The following is a 24,080-nucleotide window of genomic DNA, read 5'->3' as shown; positions in this document are numbered from 1 at the left end:
GTCAGTCCCTTAAGACTGAGATGAGGAGAATTTATTTTTTAGATGGTCGCTGGTCAGTGGAATTCTCTTCCCTGGAGACTAGTGGAGGCAGAGTCATTGAATATATTCAAGACTGAGTGAAGAAAGATTTTGGATTGAGGAGTGAATAAGGGTTACAGGGAGCGACGGGAAAAAGTTGTGACTACAATTAGAACAGCTGTGATGGAGTCTGCTCGAGGGGCTGAATGGCCTTCTGCTGCTCCTAGTTATTTTGTTCTGACCCCAATACGTCCTTCAGACTGCTCTCTGTGCCCAGTGATGGATACACAAGCTCTATGTTTTGTCCTCACCAGACTCTCTCCTGTGCCCATTCATTAGGCCACCCACTCAACCCATCTCACCAGCAGTAATGACCCACTCTGTCCCCAGGCCTTCCTGATCCAGCACTTCATCTTCCATTGGTGTAAGGATGGTAAGACCTGGATGTCTCCACTCTTCTTCACTCATTCCCTGATGATGTTTGCTCTCTTTTCAAACACACAAATTGTTCATCACTCATCAAACACATGCTCGAGCCCAGGGCTGTCCAACGTGTGGACCAAGGGGTGAATGTGACCCTCGAAGCCCCTCAGTGCGGCCCCCGGAGCGAGTTTCCAGAATCTCAGTCACACAGTTCAGTTTGAATGGAAGAATCTGTATGGAGCTGCTCCTCCAATCACAGGCCGTTTCTTTCCCATGTTTGCTGCTGATGGGTTTTTGAGCCAATCTGCAGTAAATGTGGGTGCAGGGTGTGGACATTGCTGGTTAGACCGGCATTCATTGCCCATCACTAATTACCCTCACATCCCCGAGGGGCCTGTAGCAGTGGGTAACACGCGCTGGTCTTGCCAGTGACACCCCTATCCATGAACAATTGAACAAAAACATACTTTGAGAGGTAAACAGGTGGTTTTCACCAGTAGACAAACCAGTGATAGCAATTTGTTTCATCATTCTTATACCCCAGGAGGTGGGACAGTAAGTTGCAATGAGGAAATAAGAATGGATATAGATAGGTGAGGAGAGTGGACCAAAATCAGGCAGATGGACTTTAACGTGGGTAAGTGTGAGGTCGTACATTTCGGTTGGAGAAATGGCAGAGTGACTTATTATCCAAATGGGGAGAGACTTCAGGGTGCTCCGATGCAGAGGAATATGGATGTCCTCGTTCATGAGTCCCAGTAAACTAACATGTAGCTACAGCAGATAATAAAGGAAGTGAATGTGAATGAAATGAATAAAATATTAAAGTAAGAAAGTATTGTTGCAGCGATACAAGGTGAGGCTGCACCTGGAGTATTGTGCACAGCTTTGGTTCCCTTATTTGAGGAAAGATGTAGTGGAATTGGAGACAGTTCAGAGGAGGTTCATTAGATTGATTCCAGAGGTGAGGGGTTTGTCGTATGAAGAGAGATCGAACAGTTTAGGCTCAGACTCTCTGGGATTTAGAAGAATGAGGAGAGATCAGATTGAAATATAGAAGCTGATAAAAGGTATGGATAAAGTAGCTTCCGCTGGTGGGACATTCTAGGATGAGAAATCCTCATCTTAGGATAAGGGGCAGCAAATTTAAAACAGAGTTGAGGAGAAACTACTTCTCCCAAAGGGTTCTGAATCTGTGGAATTCACTACCCCAAAGTGCGGTGGGTAAACTTACAAAGGATTTAGACAGATTTTTAATCGGTAATGGGTTGAAGGGTTATGGGGAGATGGCAGGAAAATGGGGATGAGGAGCATATCAGCCATGATCGAATGGCGGAGTGGACCCGATGGGCTGAATGGCTTAATTCTGCTCCTGTATCTTATGTACTGGTGAATTAATGAGCTGAAGACTCAGCTCAGCTGTCAGTGGTAATAATCACAGTACAGAATAGTCAGAATTATATCCCTATTAATAATGGGCAGTGTTTTTAATAACACAAATAATGATACTACAAGTCCCATAGCTATCAATATTCATGTTAGAAACACTGTCCACTGTTAATAGACACATAACCAGCTTGGCAGTAAAATTAAAGACCATGAAATAAAACAGAGAATGGCAGCATGGATATGAAGTTATCTGTGAGACAGACAGGAGTGGGTGAACTGTACTCTTTCAGTTAGAGGAAGCTTACAGTGGCTTTTCCCAGCAATCAGTACAGTGTTACTGTGGCTAATTGTCTTTACATATATTAACAAATTAGACTTGGGTGTATCTAAAAATGAGATGTGAACCTGGTGAAGCTCCAGCACACGGCCACTTGCAGCCCAGAGAGAGGAAGCAGCATATGATAGACCGAGTTCTGGATCAGATCAGAGATCTGCAGTCCTGCCATATCCACTCATAAATAGTGTTAGACATGGAACAAATGTTGGATATGCCGGTTACATTAGGTGACATGGTGGCACAGTGGTCAGCACTGCTGCCTCACAGTGCCAGGGACCAGGGTTCAATTCCGACTTTGGGTGACTGTCTGTGTGGAGTTGGCACATTCTCCCCGTGTCTGTGTGGGTTTCCTCCGGGTGCTCCGGTTTCCTTCCACAGTCCAAAGATGTGCAGGTTCGGTTGATTGGCTGTGCTAAGTTGTCCCTAGCATTCTCAGGGTGTGTAGGTTAGGGGGATCAGTGGGCCATATATGTGGAGTTTCAGAGACAGGCCCTGGGTAAGATACTTCTTAAAAATTGGTGCAGACTCGATGGGCCCAATGGCCTCCTGCATTCTGGGAATTCTATGATTCCAGAAACAAGCCACAAGAATCCCATCGTTACTGATGAGGGAACCCAGACCATCAGTACAAACAACGAGGCTGAAACATTAGCAGCCACCTTCAGTCAGAAGTGCTGAGTAGAATGATTAATCTCAGCCTCCTCCTGAGGTCCCCAGCATTACAGATATCAATTTGATTCACTGTATGTGAGGTAAAGAAATGACTGAAGGCACTGCGTACTGTAAAATCTGCCAGCCTGGCAGTACCCCAGCAATGGTACTGAAGAATTGTGCTCCATAACTAACCATTCCCCGAGCCAAGCTGTTCCAGTATAGCTACAACACTGGATCTATCCCACAATGTGGAAAAAAGCAGGACAAATCCAATCTGGTGAATTACTACTCCATCAGTCTGCTCTTGATCATCAGAAAATGTGGAATCCTTCCAATGCCTCATGATCATCACTGCAGGAGTTCCTCAGGGTGATGTTCGAAGCCCAACCACCTTCAATTGCTTTATCAATGACCTTCCTTCCATTATAAGGTCAGAGTGAGGATGCTCACTAATGATTGTACAATGCTCAGTACTGTTCACAATTCCTCAGATACTGAAGCAGTCCATGTCCATAAACAGCAAGACCTGAACAAAACAGAAAACGCTGGAAAATCCCAGCATCCTGACAGCTTCTGTGGAGAGAGAACAGCGAACCCTTCGAGTCTGGACTTTTCATCGGAGCTCGGGGGCTGAAGACCATTCAGGCTTAACCTGATAAATCGCAAGTTTGGCTTCAGTGTGTTGTGTGCCAGGAGAGGACCATCTCAAACACAAGGCAATCTAACCACATTCCCTTTACATTGAGTGACAGCACCATCACAGAATCCTTGACCACCAACATCTGGGTGGTGGGGGCTGCACAGGGACCATTGAACAGACAGTGAACTGTAAACACTGTGGCTCCAAGGGTAGATCACAGTCTGGGAATTCAGAGATGAGCAACTCACCTCCTGTCTCCCAAATGCTTGTTCTCCACCAACAAGGCACAAGTCAGCAGTGTGATGGAATCCGCTCGTCTTACTGGAATGAGTGCAGCTTCAGAAATATTCAAGAAGCTCATCCGTGTCAGAGGAGCTGAATGGACCAGCAGGCCATCCACCAAATTAAACATTAACTCTCTCCATCACTGACACAGAGTGCCAGCAGTGTGTACCACGTACAAGGTGGATTGTAGCAACTCACCACATTTCCTGAGACAGCATGTTCTAAATGTGTACTAATTATCACCGAGATGGACAAGGATATCAGAAGAATGGAACATCAACCAGCTTCAGATTCCTTTCCAAGCCACACACCATGCTGACTTGGAAAGTATTGCATTGCCATCACTACTGTGGCATCATAATCCTGGATGTCCTTTCCGAATGGCATTGTACCAGGTGGCTGCAGAATTTAGGAAGATGGGTCACCACCCCCTTCTCAAGGGCAATTGGGAATGGGCTACAAGTGTTGGTATTCCCTGTAACACCATCATCCCATGAAAAAATGAAGACCAGCTCTACCCACTGAAGGATTGAGTAATTGTGCCTGTGTGTAACCCAAACTCAGTTACAGAGGAGAAACACAACAGCTGCGACAGGGCAACTAGAGTGACCATTGAGCAGGCCGGAGGGTTTCTAAAGATAGATCTGATGGAACTATTCAATATACCCAGCGAGGGTCTCAATGTCCTGGTGTTGTGCTGTGTTCTATACAACCTGGAGTTAGAGTGGAGAAGCTTTGAACAAAGTGTGATGCAATACAATGTTGACCAGATGCTTCATGATGAGGAACCCCATGGACCACAGGCCAGGGACATGGGATCTGTGTCAGGGAGGATGGAGATTCAGTAATACAGACATGTTTTCCATGGACCTTAATTCTCACAGCCATTCAGTGTAATAAATCTTCCACCATCTCCAGCACTGTTACTGTTTCTGTGAATGTTTTATAATTTCCCTGGAGCCGTCACTACATGAAACAAAGACATTGAGCTCATTCAGTGCTGTATTTCCCATCTCACATTCCCAGTGAACTGTTAAAGACCCAGTAATATGGTGAAGGATTTATTTAGTGGTGTTCCATCTCTGAATTTACTGAAAATACAAACATAACAAAGTGACCGGTAACAACAAAGTATAACCCTGTGAAACCCAAGGCAGCAACCCCACCATGACAATCACCCCCATCCCTGCACTTTCCCCTGAGCTACAGGCAGGATCTTTACCCCCTCCTCTGGGAATTTCGATGACAGTGGCCTTTGTCCTCAGATTTCCTGAGTCCTGGAAGGATCCAGCTGAATGTGAATCCTCTGCACAGATACTGGAATTGTCCCTGTCATCATAGCTTCATGAGGTGTTTGTGTTACAGTCGGAGCAGAAGAGGACCCACTGCCCACACCAGGGGCATCCTGAGAGGAGCTCCCAAATGCTGCAGGCAGCCTCTCCTCTATCCATTCAGGGCAAACTGGACCCTCCCTGTTCAGCTGGGAAGTCCTGACAGTGACTCCAGGCACATTTTCCCATCCCTCCCACAGCCCGTGTCCCACAGAGCTCCTGGAGGTGGTGAGAACATGCAGCTCATGTGTATTTCCTGTGGGTGAGAGGCTGGATGTGACTCTCCATGAAGGTCACCAATCTCTCTGTGGAGGATGTTATTTGTGCTCATACCTGAGACATGGTAACACTGCTGGTCTGGATTGACTCCTCCATCCTTTGTGTATGGATACACACAGCCTTTGGAAACTCCACCGGATGTTAAAATACCTTACACTGCAGCTCCAGTATCTGCTGCATTGTTAAAGACTCCAGTCACATTTCACCTTCCACAAGCTGGCTCTGCTCTCTCCCCTCAAGAGTGTGAGTGAACTCAGCTATTGCTGCCTCCATCAGCTGCTCGGGTTTGTGTGTGCTGTCCTGTGCTGCCAGATTGTAACCCCTTTGCTACTCGTGTGAGACAGTATCTGCTCTGGCGGATGTTATGGGGAATAATGTAACAGAACACCCTCTGAGGACCCCTCCTCTTCCAAGGTAGCCGCTTGTCTCCCGCTCACCACAGCTGTTGATCTGTGAGAGAGTGAAGATTGTTAGAGGGTAATGCACATCCCAACATGTCCTGGAGACTGTTCCTAACCCAGAGCTCCATCTGACCAATGGTGAACACACAAACACCAGGTTTTGGACTCAGCAGCAGAGCCTCTCCTGTGCCCATCACTCACTCACTCACTCTCTCTGGATCCACAACCCATCTCACCATCAGCGATTGCCCACCCAGTCTCCAGGTCTCCCAGCTCCAGCACTTCATCTTCCATTGGCATAAGGATAACACAATCCAGACACTCTCACTCTTGGCTCCTTCTCTGACGCTCTGTGCCCTCTTCTACAAGCACATAAATTTCCATTGTTACTCACCCATCAAAGACACACACAAGCCTATGGTGCTGCCAGACTGCCCATCATGGGCCCACCAGGATGGTCACTCAGTGTGGGCAGTACAGCAGTCATCTCTGACTGACCAGAACCCTTCACAGAGAGGCTGACATGTTCCTGAAGATTGATGCTGCTGTTTGGACATTGCCAGTGTCTGGGTGGAGATGTTCTTTCCACAATTTCTCTTCCATCCTTATTCACATATCAGCCTGTAAGTTTAACGCTCACCTTGTCAGAACATATCAGGTTATTGATCCTTTTGCCTCACTGCAGCCACGTGCTGCCTGCTCTGGCCCTCGGCAGTTTCTATCCAGACTTGCTTGGGTTGATGTGACAGGTCTCCTCCTCCAGTCCTGAGGGAACAGAACCTCCCTCCAAACCGATATAGCCTTGAGAATTTCCAGGGAAGTGTCAGTGAATTGGGTTTAATCTGCCTTCTGCCATTTCAGTCCTTTGTTCATTAACCAGGGCTCCCTCACTGCTCCCTTCAGAGCCTTTAAAAGTGCTGCTGGCTGCCTTTAAATCTGGTGCCAGCTTTGCCTGAATGGGATCTTCCCCTGCAGCCAGTGGTTAAGCTCTGGAATACACAGGGTTTTGGGGGAAGGTGGGGGAATGACACTTAGTGAGTTGCTCATTCGGAGAGTCAGTGCAGACACAATGGGCCGAATGGCCTCCTTCTGCTCTGTAACAATTCTGTGATTCTGCCTGTGCTGCCTGAGTGGTCGGATTCCCCTAACCTGTCAGATATTAATGTGTCCGTTCTGGTTCTGTGTGGAGTTGGTTAGTTCAGTTGGTTTGGTGTCTGGAGTGTGATGTGGAATGATGCTAATGTTGAGGGTTTGGTCCTCGTACCGGCTGTGGGATTCACGGAGTCCCAACTCCTCCCAGTGCCCCACGTTTATTAAGTTTTGTCCCTGAAGCTCCATGTAACAAATTGTCTCTCTCTCTATTGGAGAGAAATATTAATATTTCATTGAGGACTGTGGCTACTAACACTGTCCACTCAGGTTCGTTCTTACTCACATCTGAACATCACACCCCAGGCATCTTTCTCCACACCCATTTCAACATCCTGATCTTCACCTGGGGGGGGGGGGCTACTCCTCTTACCGGTCTAAGGCTGGGTCTGTAAAGACAAATGCCTCCTTGTCCGTATATGTTCAGTTCAGACCTCTTACACACTCTCACTCTCTTTCATCACAGATGAACATCTACTGCACCGACTGTACTTTGACCCATTCTTTTAAGTTTGGTGATCTGTTCCGGGGCTCTGGTCATTCCAGAGCTTAACCACTGGCTGCAGGGGAAGATCCCATTCAGGCAAAGCTGGTACCAGATTTAAAGGCAGCCAGCAGCACTTTTAAAGGCTCTGAAGGGAGCAGTGAGGGAGCCCTGGTTAATGAACAAAGGCAGAAGGCAGATTAAACCCAATTCACTGACACTTCCCTGGAAATTCTCAAGGCTATATCGGTTTGGAGGGAGGTTCTGTTCCCTCAGGACTGGAGGAGGAGACCTGTCACCCTGAAGCTACATGTAACAAATTGTCTCTCTCTCTATTGGAGAGAAATATTAATATTTCATTGGGGACTATGTCTACTAACACTGTCCACACGGAAACATCACCAACTTCCAGCTGAAATAGCGATACATTTCCAACCATTATCTTCACAGAATTGTTACGGTTCACAATGAGGCCATTTGGCCCATTGAGTCTGTACTAGCTCACCAAATTAGCATTAGGAATGTGTGTCATTCTCCAGCCTTTTTCTCGTATCCTTGCTCATTGTTTATATTCAAATAATCATCTAATTCCTTTCTGACTGTTTCGATACAGCCTCCCTCCACCACACTTCCCGACTGTAATTCCAGACCCGAACCACTGGCAGTGTGAAAAAGGTTTCTCTCTCATCATCTTCAACCCCACCACACACTCCATTCCTGAGCCACTGACCATCCCATGTCCCTCCCTGTGACTCAGGGTAAGGACATGGGAATCCTGAGCTCTTCCCTTTCTCCATCATCCTTTTTATCATTTAATCACTCCGACACTTCCATTTTATTCTTTCCTTGTCACCCGCCCATCCCCAGCTCCCTGTCACTTCAAACAATTTAATTCACTGCTACTTCCAAGTTCTAATTGTAACTAATTAAACTGAAACTAGATTTGTTTCTTCACAGATATTGCCTGACCTGATGAGAGTTTCCAACATATTTATTCATATTTCAGATTTACAGCATTAATATAATTTTGCCTTCTGTATGAACTGAAGTTGTGTTTCTTGAATGTCCCGTGCTGTACATTATTATTGTTAATGATCTTATTCTTAAAAACACTGTGGATTTACCCTGATTCCTGTTATTTTTCTCTCTCTGATCTCCAGTCTCTGGGATAATGATCTCACTGATTCCTGTGCCGAGGACCTGGTCTCTGCTCTCAGTACAAACCGCTCACTGACATATCTGAATCTGGGTAACAATAAACTGGGAGATTCAGGAGTGAAACGGCTGTCTGTGGCTCTGAGGAATCCGGACTGTAAAATACAGACACTGGGGTAAGTAGCAGACTGTGTGAGATTGTGTTTATAATAACTGAATATTCAACAACATAATTTCACCACTGGTATTTGTATAAAAAACACTGCCCGTTACTATTGGTGTCAGTTATGAATAAGGAAAATTGCTTTTCCTCTGACTCCTGTTGCTTCTCTCTCTGATCCCTGAGCAATGGGATGTCAGTCCCACAGATCCTTATGTTGAGGGTGTGGGGGAATAATGTTATGGTGCACCCTCTGAGGTTCTCTCCTCCTCCTCAGATGTACACAGCTCTCCCCGGACACAGCATCCATTGATTTGTGAAAGGGGGGAGAGTGAATAGATGACAGTAAATGGAGGACAGGACATGGTGGTGGAGTCTCGCTGTTAGTAACAGATGACAGTACAGCAGCGAGAGGTGAACTTAGTTCCAATGATCAAGATACAGAATCAGTTTGGGGAGAGATAAGAATTAACAAAGTTAAAAGATCACTTGTGGGAAGCATTTATAGGCCCCTAACAATATTCAGAATCTCTGACACAATCCACAGGAACAATAATGGGGTATTGTAAAAACAAACTGCAATAATCACGGCGATTTTAATCTTCATCCATGAAGAAGAACAAAGAGCCACACAACACAGTAACAGGCCCTTCGGCCCACCAAGCCTGACTCCTAATCCTTATTCAGACCCAGTCCTTACTGCCCATACGTGCTTTCTATTCCTCTGTCTCCTGTTCCTGTGTCCATAAGAACATAAGAAATAGGAGCAGGAGTAGGCCATCTAGCCCTTTGAGCCTGCCCCACCATTCAATAAGATCATGGCTGATCTGTCGTGGCTCAGTTCCACATTCCCGCCCTCTCCCCATAACCCTTAATCCCCTCTCTTATCAAAAACCCATCAACCCGCGTCTTAAATATATTTAGCGAGGCAGCCTCCACCACTTCAACGGGCAGAGAATTCCAGAGATTCACCACCCTTTGAGTGAAGAAGTTCCTCCTCAACTCCGTTCTAAACCACCCCCCCTTTATCTTGAGGCTGTGCCCCCTAATCCTACTGTCCTTTCTGAGCGGGAAGAATCTCTCCACCTCTATCCTATCCATCCCATTCATCATCTTATACGTCTCAATGAGATCTCCCCTCATTCTTCTAAACTCTAACGAGTACAAGCGTAGTTTATTCAGCCTCTCCTCATAGCTCAACCCCCTCAACTCCGGTATCAGCCTAGTAAACCTCCTCTGCACTCCCTCCAAGGCCAAAATATCCTTGCGTAAGTACGGCGCCCAAAACTGCACACAGTACTCCAGCTGGGGCCTCACCAATGCCCTATACAGCTGCAGCAAGACCTCCCTACTTTTATATTCTATCCCCCTCGCTATGAAGGCCAGCATCCCATTCGCCTTCCTGACCACCTGCTGCACCTGCAGGCTGGGTTTTTGCGACTCATGCACAAGGACCCCGAGGTCCCTCTGCACCGTCGCCTGCTGCAGTTTTTCGCCACGTAAGTAAGAGTCTTTCCTACCATTATTCCGACCAAAGTGGACAACCTCACATTTGCCAATCTTCCGGCACTTCCCCGGAATCCAGCGACATTTGGAAAATAACCACCAAGGCATCCACTATCACCTCCGCCATTTCTTTCAGAACCCTCGGATGCATTCCATCCGGTCCTGGGGACTTGTCCACAATCAGCCCCTCCAGTCTGTCGAGCACCGCCTCTCTAGTAACAGTAATGTCATTAAGACCCTCCAGTCCTACCACCTTTCCATCGCTAACACCCGGCAAATTATTCACGTCCTCCTCCGTGAAGACAGAAACAAAAAAGTTATTCAAGACCTTAGCCATATCCCCATCCCCTACCACTAGGTCCCCTTTCTCATCCTCTAAAGGACCAACATTCACCCTAGCCAGCCTCTTCCTTTTTATATATTTATAAAAACTCTTGCTCTCCATTTTTATATTAAGCGCTAGCCCAGCTTCATAGTTTCTCCTACCCTTCCTTATCAACTTCTTTGTCAATCTTTGTTGACATTTAAACCTCTCCCAATCCTCTTCTCGCCCACTACTCTTAGCTACTCTAAACGTCTCCGCTTTTGATTTAACACTTTCCTTCACCTCCTTCGTTATCCACGGCTTATTACCTCTCCTCCTACTGTCCTTTTTAACCATCGGAATAAATTTCTGCTGAGCACCAAGAAAGATCTCCTTAAAGATCCTCCACTGCTCCTCAGCAGACCTACCTTCCAACGCGCTCCCCCAGTCCACATTCGCCAATTCTTCTCTCATCCTACCGTACTCCCCTCTGTTCAAACAAAGGACGCGTGTCCGGGAACCCACTTTCTCCTCCTCCATCTGCACCAGAAACTCCACCATACAATGATCACTCTCCCCAAGAGGATCCTTCACCACAAGGTCCCTAATTCTACCCGCCTCATTACATAGCACCAGATCCAAGACAGCTCGCTCCGTCGTCAGCTCCAACACACACTGTTCGAGGAAACTGTAAGATGTGTGTTGAACATTGGTAACATGTCTGCTTCCACCACCTCCATTGGCAGTGCATTCCACACCCCACCACTCTCTGTGAAAACCTTCCCTACACATCTCGCCTAAACTTTGCCCCTCTCACCATCATCCTGTGCCCTCTTGTAGTTGACCATTCCACACTGGGGAAAAGTCTCTGATGATCCACCATGTCGATGCCTCTCATAATTGTGTAACCTCCATCAGGTCACCCCTCAGCCTCCCTTTTTGTACTGAAAACAATCCGTGTTTATACAATCTCTCCTCATAACAACCCTCCTTGGCCAGGCAATGTTCTGGTAAACCTTCTTTACACCCTCTCCAAAGCATCCCCATCCTTCTGGTAGTGAGGTGAGCAGAACAGCAAGCAATATTCACATGTGGCCAACTAAAGTTTCATACAGCTGTAACATAACTTGCTAACTTTTATACTCGATGCCCCAGTCAATGCTGTCTGCCTTCTTCACCACTTCATCCACCTGTGTTACCATTTTAGGGATCTGTAGACTTGTACACACAGATCCCTCTGTAGGTCAATGTTCCTATGCGTTCTTCCATTTACTGTATAAATCGCTCAGATTGTCAAAAGTTGAATAGAAGATTAGTTCACAGAATGTATTCAAGTAATTTCCTGGAGAAGTACGTTCCAGTGTCAATCACAAAACAAGCTGTTTTAGACATGGTGATGTGTAAATGTGTGGCGTTTCCAACAAAAATAGTTTCCTTTCATTTGAGAAACAGCAGCAGAAGTGTTCCAGCCATTACTAATTCAAGGAATGTATTAGATTAAGCAAAGATATGGCACCAGTTTTAGCACTGCTGCCTCACAGCGTCAGGGACCCGGATTCATTCCAGTCTGGGCGACTGTCTGGAGTTTGCACATTCTCCCCGTGTCTGTGTGGGTTTCCTCCGGCTGCTCCTGTTCCCTCCCACAGTCCAAAAAATGTGCAGGTTAGGTGGATTGGCTGTGCTAAATTGCCCATTAGTGTCCAAGGTGTGTAGGTTAGGAGGATTAGCAACATATGCGGAGTTACAGGAAACCGGGCAGCTGCAGATCTATTAGTCTGACAGTGAGAGTATGGAAGATCCTATAATAATCTATAATAAAGGAAGTGAGAACAGAACACTTCGAAATTAATGGCAGGATTAGACAGGACCAACATGGATTTATGAAAGGCTGGCACGGTGACACAGTGGTTAGCATTGTTGTATCACAGCCACGGGCCCGGGTTCAATTCCAGCCTTGGGTGACTGTGTGGAGTTTCTCCATTCTCCCAGTGTCTGTGTGACTAGGACGCTTGCCGGGAGTTATAGTTTTTTTTTCTCGGGCCCCTAACCCTATAAATTAGTGTAGAGAGGATACCCGATCCTCTACACTGGCAGAGAATCCCACCCTCCCACCTCCTCTAACCTAATTATAAGAGTGGGGGAAGTTTGTTGTTTTGTTTTTAAATTTATTTTTCTGCTGGTAATTGCTTCAGGGATGGCAGTTCAGGCAGTGTGCTGCATCTCCTGTAGGATGTATGTGGTGAGGGAATCTAGTAGTGTTTCAGGGGATTTTACTTGTAGGAAGTGTGTTAGATTGCAGCTTCTGGAGGAGCGTGTAAAGGAGCTGGAGGTGGTATTAGAGGAACTCCGCATAATTCGGGAGGCGGAGGAGGACATTGATAGGAGTTATAAGGAGATAGTCACTCCTAGAAACCAGTCTTGGGTCACTGCCAGGAAGAGGGGAAAGAAGCAAGTGGGGGATCAATCCCCTGGGGCTGTTCCCCTCCAGAATAGGTTTTCGATCCTGGAGGCTACAGTTGAGGAGGTAACAACTGGGGATAGTCAAAGGGAGCAGGTCTCTGGGGGTGAGCCTATTGTAAAAGCTCAGGTGGTTAGGGGTAAGAGATTGGGCCTCGTGATTGGGGACTCCACAGTTAAGGGGACGGATAGGAGAGTCAGAGGTAATGGTAGGGACTCAGGGCTGGTGTGTTGCCTACCAGGGACTGGGGTCCGGGATGTATCGGAAAGGGTATTCAGGACTCTTAAGGGAGAGGGAGATCAACCCCAAGTTATAGTTCATGTGGGGACACATGACATAGGGAGATTAAGGGAAGGGGATATTAAGCAGAGATTTATGGAGTTGGGGTGGAAACTAAAGGCCAAGTCAGAAAGAGTAGTTATATCTGGACTCTTGCCTGTGCCACGGGATAGATTAGAGAGGAATAGGGAGGGGGAAAGTTTGAACTCGTGGTTGAGGGGATGGTGCAGGAGGGAGGGGTTCAGGTACTTCAGCAATTGGGGCTCATTCTGGGGAAGGTGGGACCTCTGTAAGAGTGATGGTCTACACCTGAACCAGAGGGGAATCAATATCCTGGGGGGTAAATTTGCAAAGGCTATGCAGGGAGGTTTAAACTGATTCGGAGGGGGGGTGGGATCCTGAGTAGAGGGGTTGAAAGTGAGGGGTGCATGGATGGGGACTGCAATGCACGGCATCGTGAGGGTGGGGCGGAGCAGGGTTTGAAATGCGTGTACTTTAATGCGAGGAGTATTCGCAATAAAGTGGATGAACTTGCAGCGTGGATCAGTACCTGGGACTTTGATGTTGTGGCCATTTCAGAGACATGGATAGAGCAGGGTCAGGAATGGATGCTGCAGGTCCCGGGGTTCAAATGCTTCAGTCGGAGTAGAGAAGGAGGTAGAAGGGGGGGGAGGGGTAGCTTTATTGGTCAGGGATTGTATCACAGTGTCAGAGAGGAGGTTTGATGAGGACTTGTCTGTTGAGGTAGTATGGGCGGAGATTAGAAATAGGAGAGGAGAGGTCACCCTGTTGGGAGTCTTTTATAGACCTCCAAAAAGTTCTAGAGAGGTTGAGGAAAGGATTGCGGAGACGATCCTGGTTAGGAGTGAAAGTAATAGGGTAATTGTTATGGGGGACTTTAACTTTACTAATATTGATTGGAATTGCTATAGCTCTAGCTCGTTAGAGGGGTCAGTTTTTGTACAAAGCGTGCAGGAAGGTTTTTTGACTCAGTATGTAGACAGGCCAACTAGAGGTGAGGCTATATTGGATTTGGTGCTGGGAAATGAGCCAGACCAGGTGTTAGATTTGGAAGTTGGTGTGCATTTTGGTGATAGTGACCACAATTCGGTTACGTACACCTTAGTGATGGACAGGGATAGGCATGAACCTCGGGCCAGTGGTTTTAGCTGGGGGAAGGGTAATTATGAGGCTATTAGGAGAGAATTAGGAAACATAGGTTGGACTAGGAGATTACAGGGACTGGGAACGTTCGAAATGTGGAGTTTTTTCAAGGAGCAGCTACTGCGAGTCCGTGATAGGTATGTCCCTGTCAGGCAAGGTGGAATTGGTAGGGCTAGGGAACCGTGGTGTACTAAAAAAGTTGATTCGTTGGTTCAAAAGAAAAAGGAGGCTTATGTTCAGATGAGACGTGAGCACTCGGATAGTGCACTAGAGAGCTTTAGATTGGCTAGGAGGGAGTTGAAGACCGAGCTAAGAAGGGCTAAAAGAGGACATGAGAAGACTTTGGCTGATAGGGTTAAGGAGAATCCTAAGGCGTTCTATAGGTATGTCAAGAACAGAAGGTTGGTTAGGACAAGGTTAGGGCCAGTTATAGACGGCAGAGGGAAGTTATGTGTGGAACCGGAGGAGATTGGTGAAGCATTGAACCAATATTTCTCTTCGGTGTTCACGCAGGGGGACATGGATATAGCTGAGGAGGACACTGGGTTGCAGGGGAGTAGAATTGACAGTGTTACAGTTGATAAGGAGGATGTGCTGGATATTCTGGAGGGTCTGAAAATAGATAAGTCCCCTGGTCCGGATGGGATTTACCCCAGGATTCTCTGGGAGGCAAGAGAAGTGATTGCAGAGCCTCTGGCTCTGATCTTCAGGTCATCGTTGGCCTCTGGTATAGTACCAGAAGATTGGAGGTTAGCGAATGTTGTCCCATTGTTTAAGAAGGGGAACAGAGACTTACCCGGGAATTATAGACCGGTGAGTCTCACTTCTGTTGTGGGCAAGGTTTTGGAAAAAATTATTAGGGATAGGATTTATAGTTATTTGGAGAGCAATGAGTTGATTGGAGATAGTCAGCATGGTTTTGTGGAGGGTAGGTCGTGCCTTACTAACCTTATTGAGTTTTTTGAGAAAGTGACCAAAGAGGTGGATGGGGGTAAGGCAGTGGACGTGGTGTATATGGATTTTAGTAAGGCGTTTGATAAGGTTCACCATGGTAGGCTTCTGCAGAAAATGCAGATGTATGGGATTGGGGGTGATCTAGGGAACTGGATCAGAAATTGGCTAGCGGATAGGAGACAGAGGGTGGTGGTTGATGGTAAGTATTCGTCATGGAGTTCGGTTACGAGTGGTGTGCCTCAGGGATCTGTTTTGGGGCCACTGCTGTTTGTGATTTTTATTAATGATCTGGATGAGGGTATAGTTGGGTGGATCAGTAAATTTGCTGATGACACCAAAGTCGGAGGTGTGGTAGATAGTGAGGAAGGGTGTCATAGTTTGCAGGAAGACTTAGACAGGTTGCAGAGCTGGGCCGAGAGGTGGCGGATGGAGTTTAATGCAGAGAAGTGTGAGGTAATTCACTTTGGTAGGAATAACAGATGTGTTGAGTATAGGGCTAACGGGAGGACTTTGAATAGTGTGGAGGAGCAGAGGGATCTAGGTGTATGTGTACATAGATCCCTGAAAGTTGGGAATCAAGTAGATAAGGTTGTTAAGAAGGCATACGGTGTCTTGGCGTTTATTGGTAGGGGGATTGAATTTAGGAGTCGTAGCGTCATGTTGCAACTGTACACAACTCTGGTGCGGCCGCACTTGGAGTATTGTGTGCAGTTCTGGTCCCCACATTACAGGAAGGATGTGGAGGCTTTGGAGAGGGTGCAGAGGAGGTTTACCAGGATGTTGCCTGGTATGGAGGGGAGGTCCTATGAGGAGAGGCTGAGGGATTTGGGGTTGTTTTCGCTGGAAAGAAGGCGGCTAAGAGGGGATCTTATTGAAACATATAAGATGGTTAGAGGTTTAGATAGGGTGGATAGTGATAGCCTTTTTCCTCGGATGGAGAAATCTAGCACGAGGGGGCATGGCTTTAAATTAAGGGGGGGTAGTTATAGGACGGATGTCAGGGGCAGGTTCTTTACCCAAAGGGTGGTGAGGGATTGGAATGCCCTGCCTGCTGCAGTTGTAAATGCGCCTAGTTTGGGGGTGTTTAAGAGATCCGTGGATAGGTTTATGGATGAAATGGGATTGGTTTAGGTTAGTGGGTCATTGTTTGTTTTTTTTTAACTGGTTGGCACAACATCATGGGCCGAAGGGCCTGTTCTGCGCTGTAATGTTCTATGTTCTATGTGTGTGTTTCCTCTGGGTGCTCCGGTTTCCTCCCACACTCCAAAGATATGTATGGTAGATGAATCGCCATGATAAAATTGTCTTTGGTGAACCAAGATGTGTAGATTAGGTGGATTAGCCCTTGTAAATTTGTGATGTTATGGGGCGCGGACCTTGGTAAGATACTCTGTCAAACTGTCTCGATAGGTGGAATGACGACCTCCTACATGAGGGATTCTATAGTTGGAATGATTCACACACAAGAGGTTATTAAAGAAAATTGGAGCACATGGGATTGGGAGCAATATACCAGCATGGATTGGGAACTGGTTAGTGGACAGAAACAAGGAGTTGGAATAAATAGGTTATTTTTGGGTTATGATGTGGAGATGCCGGCGTTGGACTGGGACAAACACAGTAAGAAGTGTCACAACACCAGGTTAAAGTCCAGCAGGTTTATTTGGTAGCAAGTTAGTGGCGTTTGCTTCCAGATAAACCTGATGGACTTCAACCTGGTGCTGTGAGAGAATTACCTGTTTTTGGATTGACGACCTTGAACTAGTGGAGTACAGCAGCTATCCAGAATCTATATCAATGATATGGATGTGGGGATCAAATATAATATTTCCAAATTTGCGAATAATAGAAAACCATGTGGAAATCTGAATTGTGAGAAGGATGCAATGATGTTTGAAGGGGAAGTGGAGAGGCTCAGGGAGTGGACAGATGTTTTCCAGCTGGACTACAAGGTGGAAAAATGTGAGGTTATCGAATTGTGTAGGAAAAACAGACATTAAGACATCTCCAAATATATTTTGATGTCCTTGTTCATGAGGCACTGAAAGCGAAGATGAGAGCAATTAAAATAACAAATGGTATGTTAGACATTATTCTAAGAGGATTTGAGTTGAGGAAAAAGATGTCTTCCTGTAATTATCTGCAGCCTTGCTGAGACCAACCTGGAGAATTGTGGACAGTTTTGGTCTCCTGACTGAAGCAAAGATGTACTTGGCATGTAAAGAAGGTTCATTAAAATAGGTCCAGGGACAGATGGATTGTCCTCTGATGAACAAAAACACTTTATTCTCAGGCCTTTAGAAGAATGATAGCTGAACGTATTCAAACCTACACTATTTTACAGAGTTCAATAGGCCAGATTCAGAAAGGATGTTTCCCCTTGCTGGAGGGTCTGAAACCTGAGACACAGTCTGAGAATAAGGGGCAGTTATTTAGGCTGAGATGAGGGGTATTTGTTTCCCATTAGAATGCTGGTGAATCAAGGAATGCAGGGATAATGTTGGAAATGGTGTTGAAGCAGAGGATCAGCCATGGTCACATTGAATGATGGAGTGGATTTGAAGGACAGAATGGATGACTCCTGCTCCTGTTTCTTAACGATCTTATTGCAATAGGAATGGAAGGTAAGAGTAAGAAGGTTTTGCTGCAGTTTTACACGTCCTTCATTAGAACACAACTAGAGTAATGTGTATAGTGTTGAGTTATTTACTTAAGAAAGGATAGAATTCTATTAGAACCAGTTCAGAGAAAGTTCACTCGGCTGATTCCTGGGATGGAGAGGTTTATTTTCTGAGGAAAATTTCAGATTGGAACAAAATCTGTTAAAGTTTAGAAGATTAAAAGGTGATCGCATTGAGGAGATGAAACAGAGTAATTGCTGAGAGGCTGTTTCTTTTTGTCCAGGACAAGGGGACAGATTTTAAAATGTAATTATCAGTCCCTTAAGACTGAGATGAGGAGAATTTATTTTTTAGATGGTCACTGGTCAGTGGAATTCTCTTCCCTGGAGACTAGTGGAGGCAGAGTCATTGAATATATTCAAGGCTGAGTTAAGAATGATTTTGGATTGAGGAGTGAATAAGGGTTACAGGGAGTGACGGGAAAAAGTTGTGACTACAATTAGAACAGCCATGATGGAGTCTGCTCGAGGGGCTGAATGGCCTTCTGCTGCTCCTAGTTATTTTGTTCTGACCCCAATACATCCTTCAGACTGCTCTCTGTGACCAGTGATGGATACACAAGCTCTATGTTTTGTCCTCACCAGACACTCTCCTGTGCCCATTCATTAGGCCACCCACTCAACCCATCTCACCAGCAGTAATGACCCACTCTGTCCCCAGGCCTTCCTGATCCAGCACTTCATCTTCCATTGGTGTAAGGATGGCAAGACCTGGATGTCTCCACTCTTCTTCACTCATTCCCTGATGATGTTTGTTCTCTTTCCAAACACACAAATTGTTCATCACCATCAAACACATGCTCTAGCCCAGGGGTGTCCAACGTGTGGACCAAGGGGTGAATGTGACCCTCGCAGCCCCTCAATGCGGCCCCCGGAGCGAGTTTCCAGAATCTCAGTCACACAGTTCAGTTTGAATGGAAGAATCTGTATGGAGCTCCTCCAATCACAGGCCGTTTCTTTCCCATGTTTGCTGCTGATGGGTTTTTGAGCCAAACTGCAGCAAATGTGGGAGAGAAACAATTTGTGATTGATCAGGATTAAACTCGAATCATCATCTTTATTTATTCCTCATTATTGTGCTCAGCAAGTTGTTTCTTTTCATATCTCAGTTTAGTTTTTAATTGAAATTTCTGCTGTGCCAAACTTGATCATTCTGAAATTTACTCATTGGCCCCTTGAGTGAGAAAAACATTGCCATGTGTTTGCCCAGTGAATATGTTGGTGAACCCTGCTCTAGTCTATGCTGGTGCCAGCCTAACGGACATGTCTCTGACAGTCAATGCTGCTGCCTTTGCATTGCCGGTGTCTGGGTGGAGATGTTCTTTCTACAATTTCCCTCTCATCCTTATTCACATATCAGGCTGTGCTGCACTCACCGTGTCAGAACACATCAGGACATTGATCCTTTTCCACACTGTAACCACGTGTCTGAAACCTGCTCACCTCCCAGCAATCTCCATCCAGACTGGCTTGTAATGATGGGATAACCTCCTCCCATCCTGAGGGAACAGGACCTCCCTCCGAGCCTGAGCAGCCGGGAGGAGCCCCTCCAGGGAGGAATTAGTGATTGGGGGGTAACCCTTGCTCTGCTTTCTGACTTTTCAGCCCCTCATTCAGTAAGCAGAGCTCCCTCGCTGCTCCCTCCAGAGCTGCTGTGTTTGAAAGTCCTGCTGGCTGCCTTTGGAGATGGTGCCAGCATTGCCTGAACCGGGACTGCCCCCTGCCCAGGCTGCCTCAGTGGGCAGCTCCCCCTGCCTGCCAGCCGTTAATTGTCCGCCTCTGACAATATCACCTTCATAACTCTGCCTATCCTGCCCACACAGACACACCACCCATTTCCAATCCCCATGTTGGGAATTCACAGCTTCTGGGAAAATCACAGCCATTATCTTCACCCTCACCACAAACTGCATTCCCAAACCACTGACCATCCCATGTCCCTCCCGAGCCACTCCGAGTAAGGACATGGGGATCCTGTGATTATGGTCCTGTCCCATCATCACTTTTACCATTTAATCACTCCTGTAATTCCAGTTTGTCCTTTCTTTGTTTCATCCCCAGCCACCCACCGCTGTCCCTTCAAACCTGTCAATTCACTGCCAGTTCCCAGTTCCAATGGAAGCTCAAACTTTACCCCTGTTTCTCTCTTCACAAATATTTCCCTAACCTGCTGAGCATTTCCAGTTTATTTATATTTCATTTTCAGCATTGAGTATTTCCTCATTCTACAGAAATGCAAGTTGTGTTTTTGGAATGTCTCCTACAATACATTATTATTGTTATTAACAGTATTATATAAAACACTGGGGATTGAGCCTGATTCCTGTTATTTCTCTCTCTGGTCTCCAGTCTGGAATTTAACGCTCTCACAGATTCTTGTGCTGAGGATCTCGTCTCCGCTCTCTGTACAAACCAGTCACTGAGGGGTCTGAACCTGGGATCAAACTCCTTCACAGATCAATCTGTCCCTGCTCTCCGCCGCCTCATACGGACCTGTAGGAGTCTGGAATGGATCTTGTGAGTGTTTGTGTTAATTTTTAGTGTAACAATTAAAATATAAATGGATTTAAAATATAAATGGGCCTGAATCTTCCAAGCAGCAGCAATGATAAGCAGATTGCCGGCATGTGTGAAAATTCCCCCAACCTGAAACTGCTGCATATTTCTCCCAGAATCTTCAGCACAGTGACCCCGGGGAGCTCCATCAGAGCAGAGTCGGGGAAGAGAGAGAACACACCCTATTTACAGCACAGTGACCCCGGGGAGCTCCGTCAGAGCAGAGTTGGGGAAGAGAGAGCACACACCCTATTTACAGCACAGTGACCCCGGGGAGCTCCGTCAGAGCAGAGTCGGGGAAGAGAGAGCACACACCCTATTTACAGCACAGTGACCCCGGGGAACTCCGTCAGAGCAGAGTCGGGGAAGAGAGAGCACACACCCTATTTACAGCACAGTGACCCCGGGGAGATCCATCAGAGCAGAGTCGGGGAAGAGAGAGCACACACCCTATTTACAGCACAGTGACCCCGGGGAACTCCATCAGAGCAGAGTCGGGGAAGAGAGAGCACACACCCTATTTACAGCACAGTGACCCCGGGGAGATCCATCAGAGCAGAGTCGGGGAAGAGAGAGCACACACCCTATTTACAGCACAGTGACCCCGGGGAGCTCCGTCAGAGCAGAGTCGGGGAAGAGAGAGCACACACCCTATTTACAGCACAGTGACCCCGGGGAGCTCCATCAGAGCAGAGTCGGGGAAGAGAGAGCACACACCCTATTTACAGCACTGCGACACCGGGAGCTCCATCAGAGCAGAGTCAGGGAAGAGAGAGCACACACCCTATTTACAGCACAGTGACCCCGGGGAGCCCCGTCAGAGCAGAGTCGGGGAAGAGAGAGCACACACCCTATTTACAGCACAGTGACCCCGGGGAGCTCCATCAGAGAGAGCACACACCCTATTTACAGCACTGAGACACCGGGAGCTCCATCAGAGCAGAGTCGGGGAAGAGAGAGCACACACCCTATTTACAGCACAGTGACCCCGGGGAGCTCTGTCAGAGCAGAGTCGGGGAAGAGAGAGCACACACCCTATTTACAGCACAGTGACCCCGGGGAGATCTGTCAGAGCAGAGTCGGGGAAGAGAGAGCACACACCCTATTTACAGCACAGTGACCCCGGGGAGCTCCGTCAGAGTCGGGGAAGAGAGAGCACACACCCGATTTACAGCACAGTGACCCCGGGGAGCTCCATCAGAGCAGAGTCGGGGAAGAGAGAGCACACACCCTATTTACAGCACAGTGACCCCGGGGAGCTCCGTCAGAGTCGGGGAAGAGAGAGCACACACCCTATTTACAGCACAGTGACCCCGGGGAGCTCCGTCAGAGCAGAGTCGGGGAAGAGAGAGCACACACCCTATTTACAGCACAGTGACCCCGGGGAGCTCCATCAGAGCAGAGTCGGGGAAGAGAGAGCACACACCCTATTTACAGCACAGTGACCCCGGGGAGCTCCGTCAGTGATAGTTGATGGGGGGAGTGAATGGGTTGGTGTGTCGCTGGATGAATGGTTAGTCAGGGAGCTGGGGAGAGGTTGGAGGATTAGTTCTGGGTGTCGGGGGAGTGGATGAGTTGTATTGTGTTGGGTTGGAGGGTTAATCGGGAGTTTGGATGGTGACTGGGAGTTGGTCATGTTGTTGGGGTCTAAACAGATGTGGTTGTGTGGTGGGGGGTTGGGATTGGTTAATAGCTTTGAAGAGGGTAGTGGGGTGGGGTTGGTTCTGGGGGAATGAGTTTAAGTCAGAGGTTTAGTCAAGAATGTATTCAAGAGGCAGCTGGATAGAGCACTTGGGGTGAACGGGATTAAAGGTTATGGGGAGAAAGCAGGATGAGGCTATTGAGTTGGATGATCAGACATGATGGTGATGGATGGTGGAACAGGTTCGAAGGGCCAAATGGCCTCCTCCTGCTCCGATCTTCTATGTTTCTATGTCAGGTGAGGAGAGGTTGGCTCAGGATGAGGCCAAGTTGGGAGGGTTAGTCCGATTAGTTTAAGGGCTCATGGGAGGTCACCAGGCTGGAGGGGAGGTAGGGATGAGTGGGTCTAGTCAGATTGTGGGAGGTGTAGTATGGGGAATCAGTGGGAAGTGATTGGCGGACTCGGTTGTGCTAGTCAGGTATTAGCCCAGGTGGTGAGCTGTCTAACATTACCTGAGTAACTATCCAGGTAAATTTTGTGGATCTGTCCCAAGTCTCTGACTCTAACTGCAGCAGGGGACTTCCCCAATAGTAGTTACTACCTCTGGGACAATTCCCAGGTAGATCAGTGTGTCAGGACATCCACAGGGTCCCGATGCTCATCTTCAGTTGTGTGTCTGGGTCTCTGGTGATCCAGAAACCAGAAGATTTGTCCCATTAACTCCAGTCTCCTGTTATTTACCCTGTTGTTCAATCTGTTTATTTCCTGTTTCATCTTTAATCTGTTTCAGGCTGGAGAGGAATCAGTTCAGTTCAAATGGAAGGAGACAGCTGGAGCCGCTGCGGGGATCCAGATCAGGACTGAGAGTGACAGTGTGAACATTTCAATCTCTGAACATTGCTGCTCCATCGGTTACAGTGAAATCCTGAATTGTGAAGATCTTCGACAGCTCCTTCCAAACCCTTCATTCCTGCCCCTCTCCCTCCCTATTCCATCAGCCCCTCCGGCCTGGCAGTGATCTCCCTGCTTACCTGGTTTCCCAGCTGGAAAACTGTTGTAGTTTTAGTCTCCACATTGAAGGAAAGATTGCTGCAAACCATTGTTTAAGCAGCAATGTGTTGTCAGTGTTCTCAGCAACAGAGTCTTCACCCTCCTTTCAAAATGGAGCAGCAGAGATCATTCTCCAGAGAGAGGGAACAGTGTGTGTGATTCTGACAGTACCCAGCAGAGGACAGATTGGTCAATCTTGTCAGAGTTTCCTCTCTGTCTCTGTGAATGAATTAAAGGCTCCACCAGCCTCTCCTCAAAACCTCTTTCACTGTCTGGGGATTAAAGTCACACAATGCCACCATCTGCTGGCGGCTCACACCTACTGCAGGCGCTGCTCTGTGTGAGCCTCAGACAAGTTCAGTCAGTCCCATGTCTGCATCTGGGAACCGGTTACTGCAGTGTGAATATTGAACAATATTGACAGGGATTGGAGTTTACAGCAGGAACCTCGCCTGGTGAATTAACCCTTTTATCACCAGACACTGTACATGAACTCTGTTCCCTCATTCCCTATGGGAGATATTGTCTGGAGATTGTCCTTAGGGATGATCTCAGACTGTAATGTGTACATTTGGTGCAGTTATTAGACACTAATCCCATTCAGAATGGGAGTGGGTAAACTGTGCTGCACTCTGTAATTCCTGTATCAGACATTCAGTGTTTAATCTTCCACAGTGGATCTTACTAATGGATCTTTTAATATTTCCCAGATAATTGTCTCAATCTCACAGACTGATACTTTGAAAATTGGAAATACAAACATTTTGAGACTCAATTACAAC

General features: G+C 47.0%; 1 protein-coding gene across 1 annotated transcript in view; it reads left to right on the top strand.

Moving 5' to 3' along the window:
* The window catches only part of LOC145337728 (NACHT, LRR and PYD domains-containing protein 3-like), a 57,695-nt gene extending 33,887 nt beyond the window's left edge, over window positions 1–23,808 (top strand). Inside the window, exons 8-10 of the mRNA XM_080182567.1 lie at window positions 8,551–8,721; window positions 20,400–20,567; window positions 23,039–23,808. Of these exons, the coding sequence (XP_080038693.1) occupies window positions 8,551–8,721; window positions 20,400–20,567; window positions 23,039–23,126 (427 nt within the window). The 3' untranslated portion in view covers window positions 23,127–23,808. The remainder of the gene's footprint in view (window positions 1–8,550; window positions 8,722–20,399; window positions 20,568–23,038) is intronic.
* Window positions 23,809–24,080: the final 272 nt, after the last annotated feature.

Source organism: Carcharhinus amblyrhynchos, unplaced genomic scaffold, assembly GCF_965287045.1.
Source record: "Carcharhinus amblyrhynchos unplaced genomic scaffold, sCarAmb.v2.hapA scaffold_68, whole genome shotgun sequence".
Lineage (NCBI taxonomy): Eukaryota > Metazoa > Chordata > Chondrichthyes > Carcharhiniformes > Carcharhinidae > Carcharhinus > Carcharhinus amblyrhynchos.
Note: the sequence above shows the minus strand (reverse complement) of the source record. Positions and strands in the feature narration are given on the sequence as shown.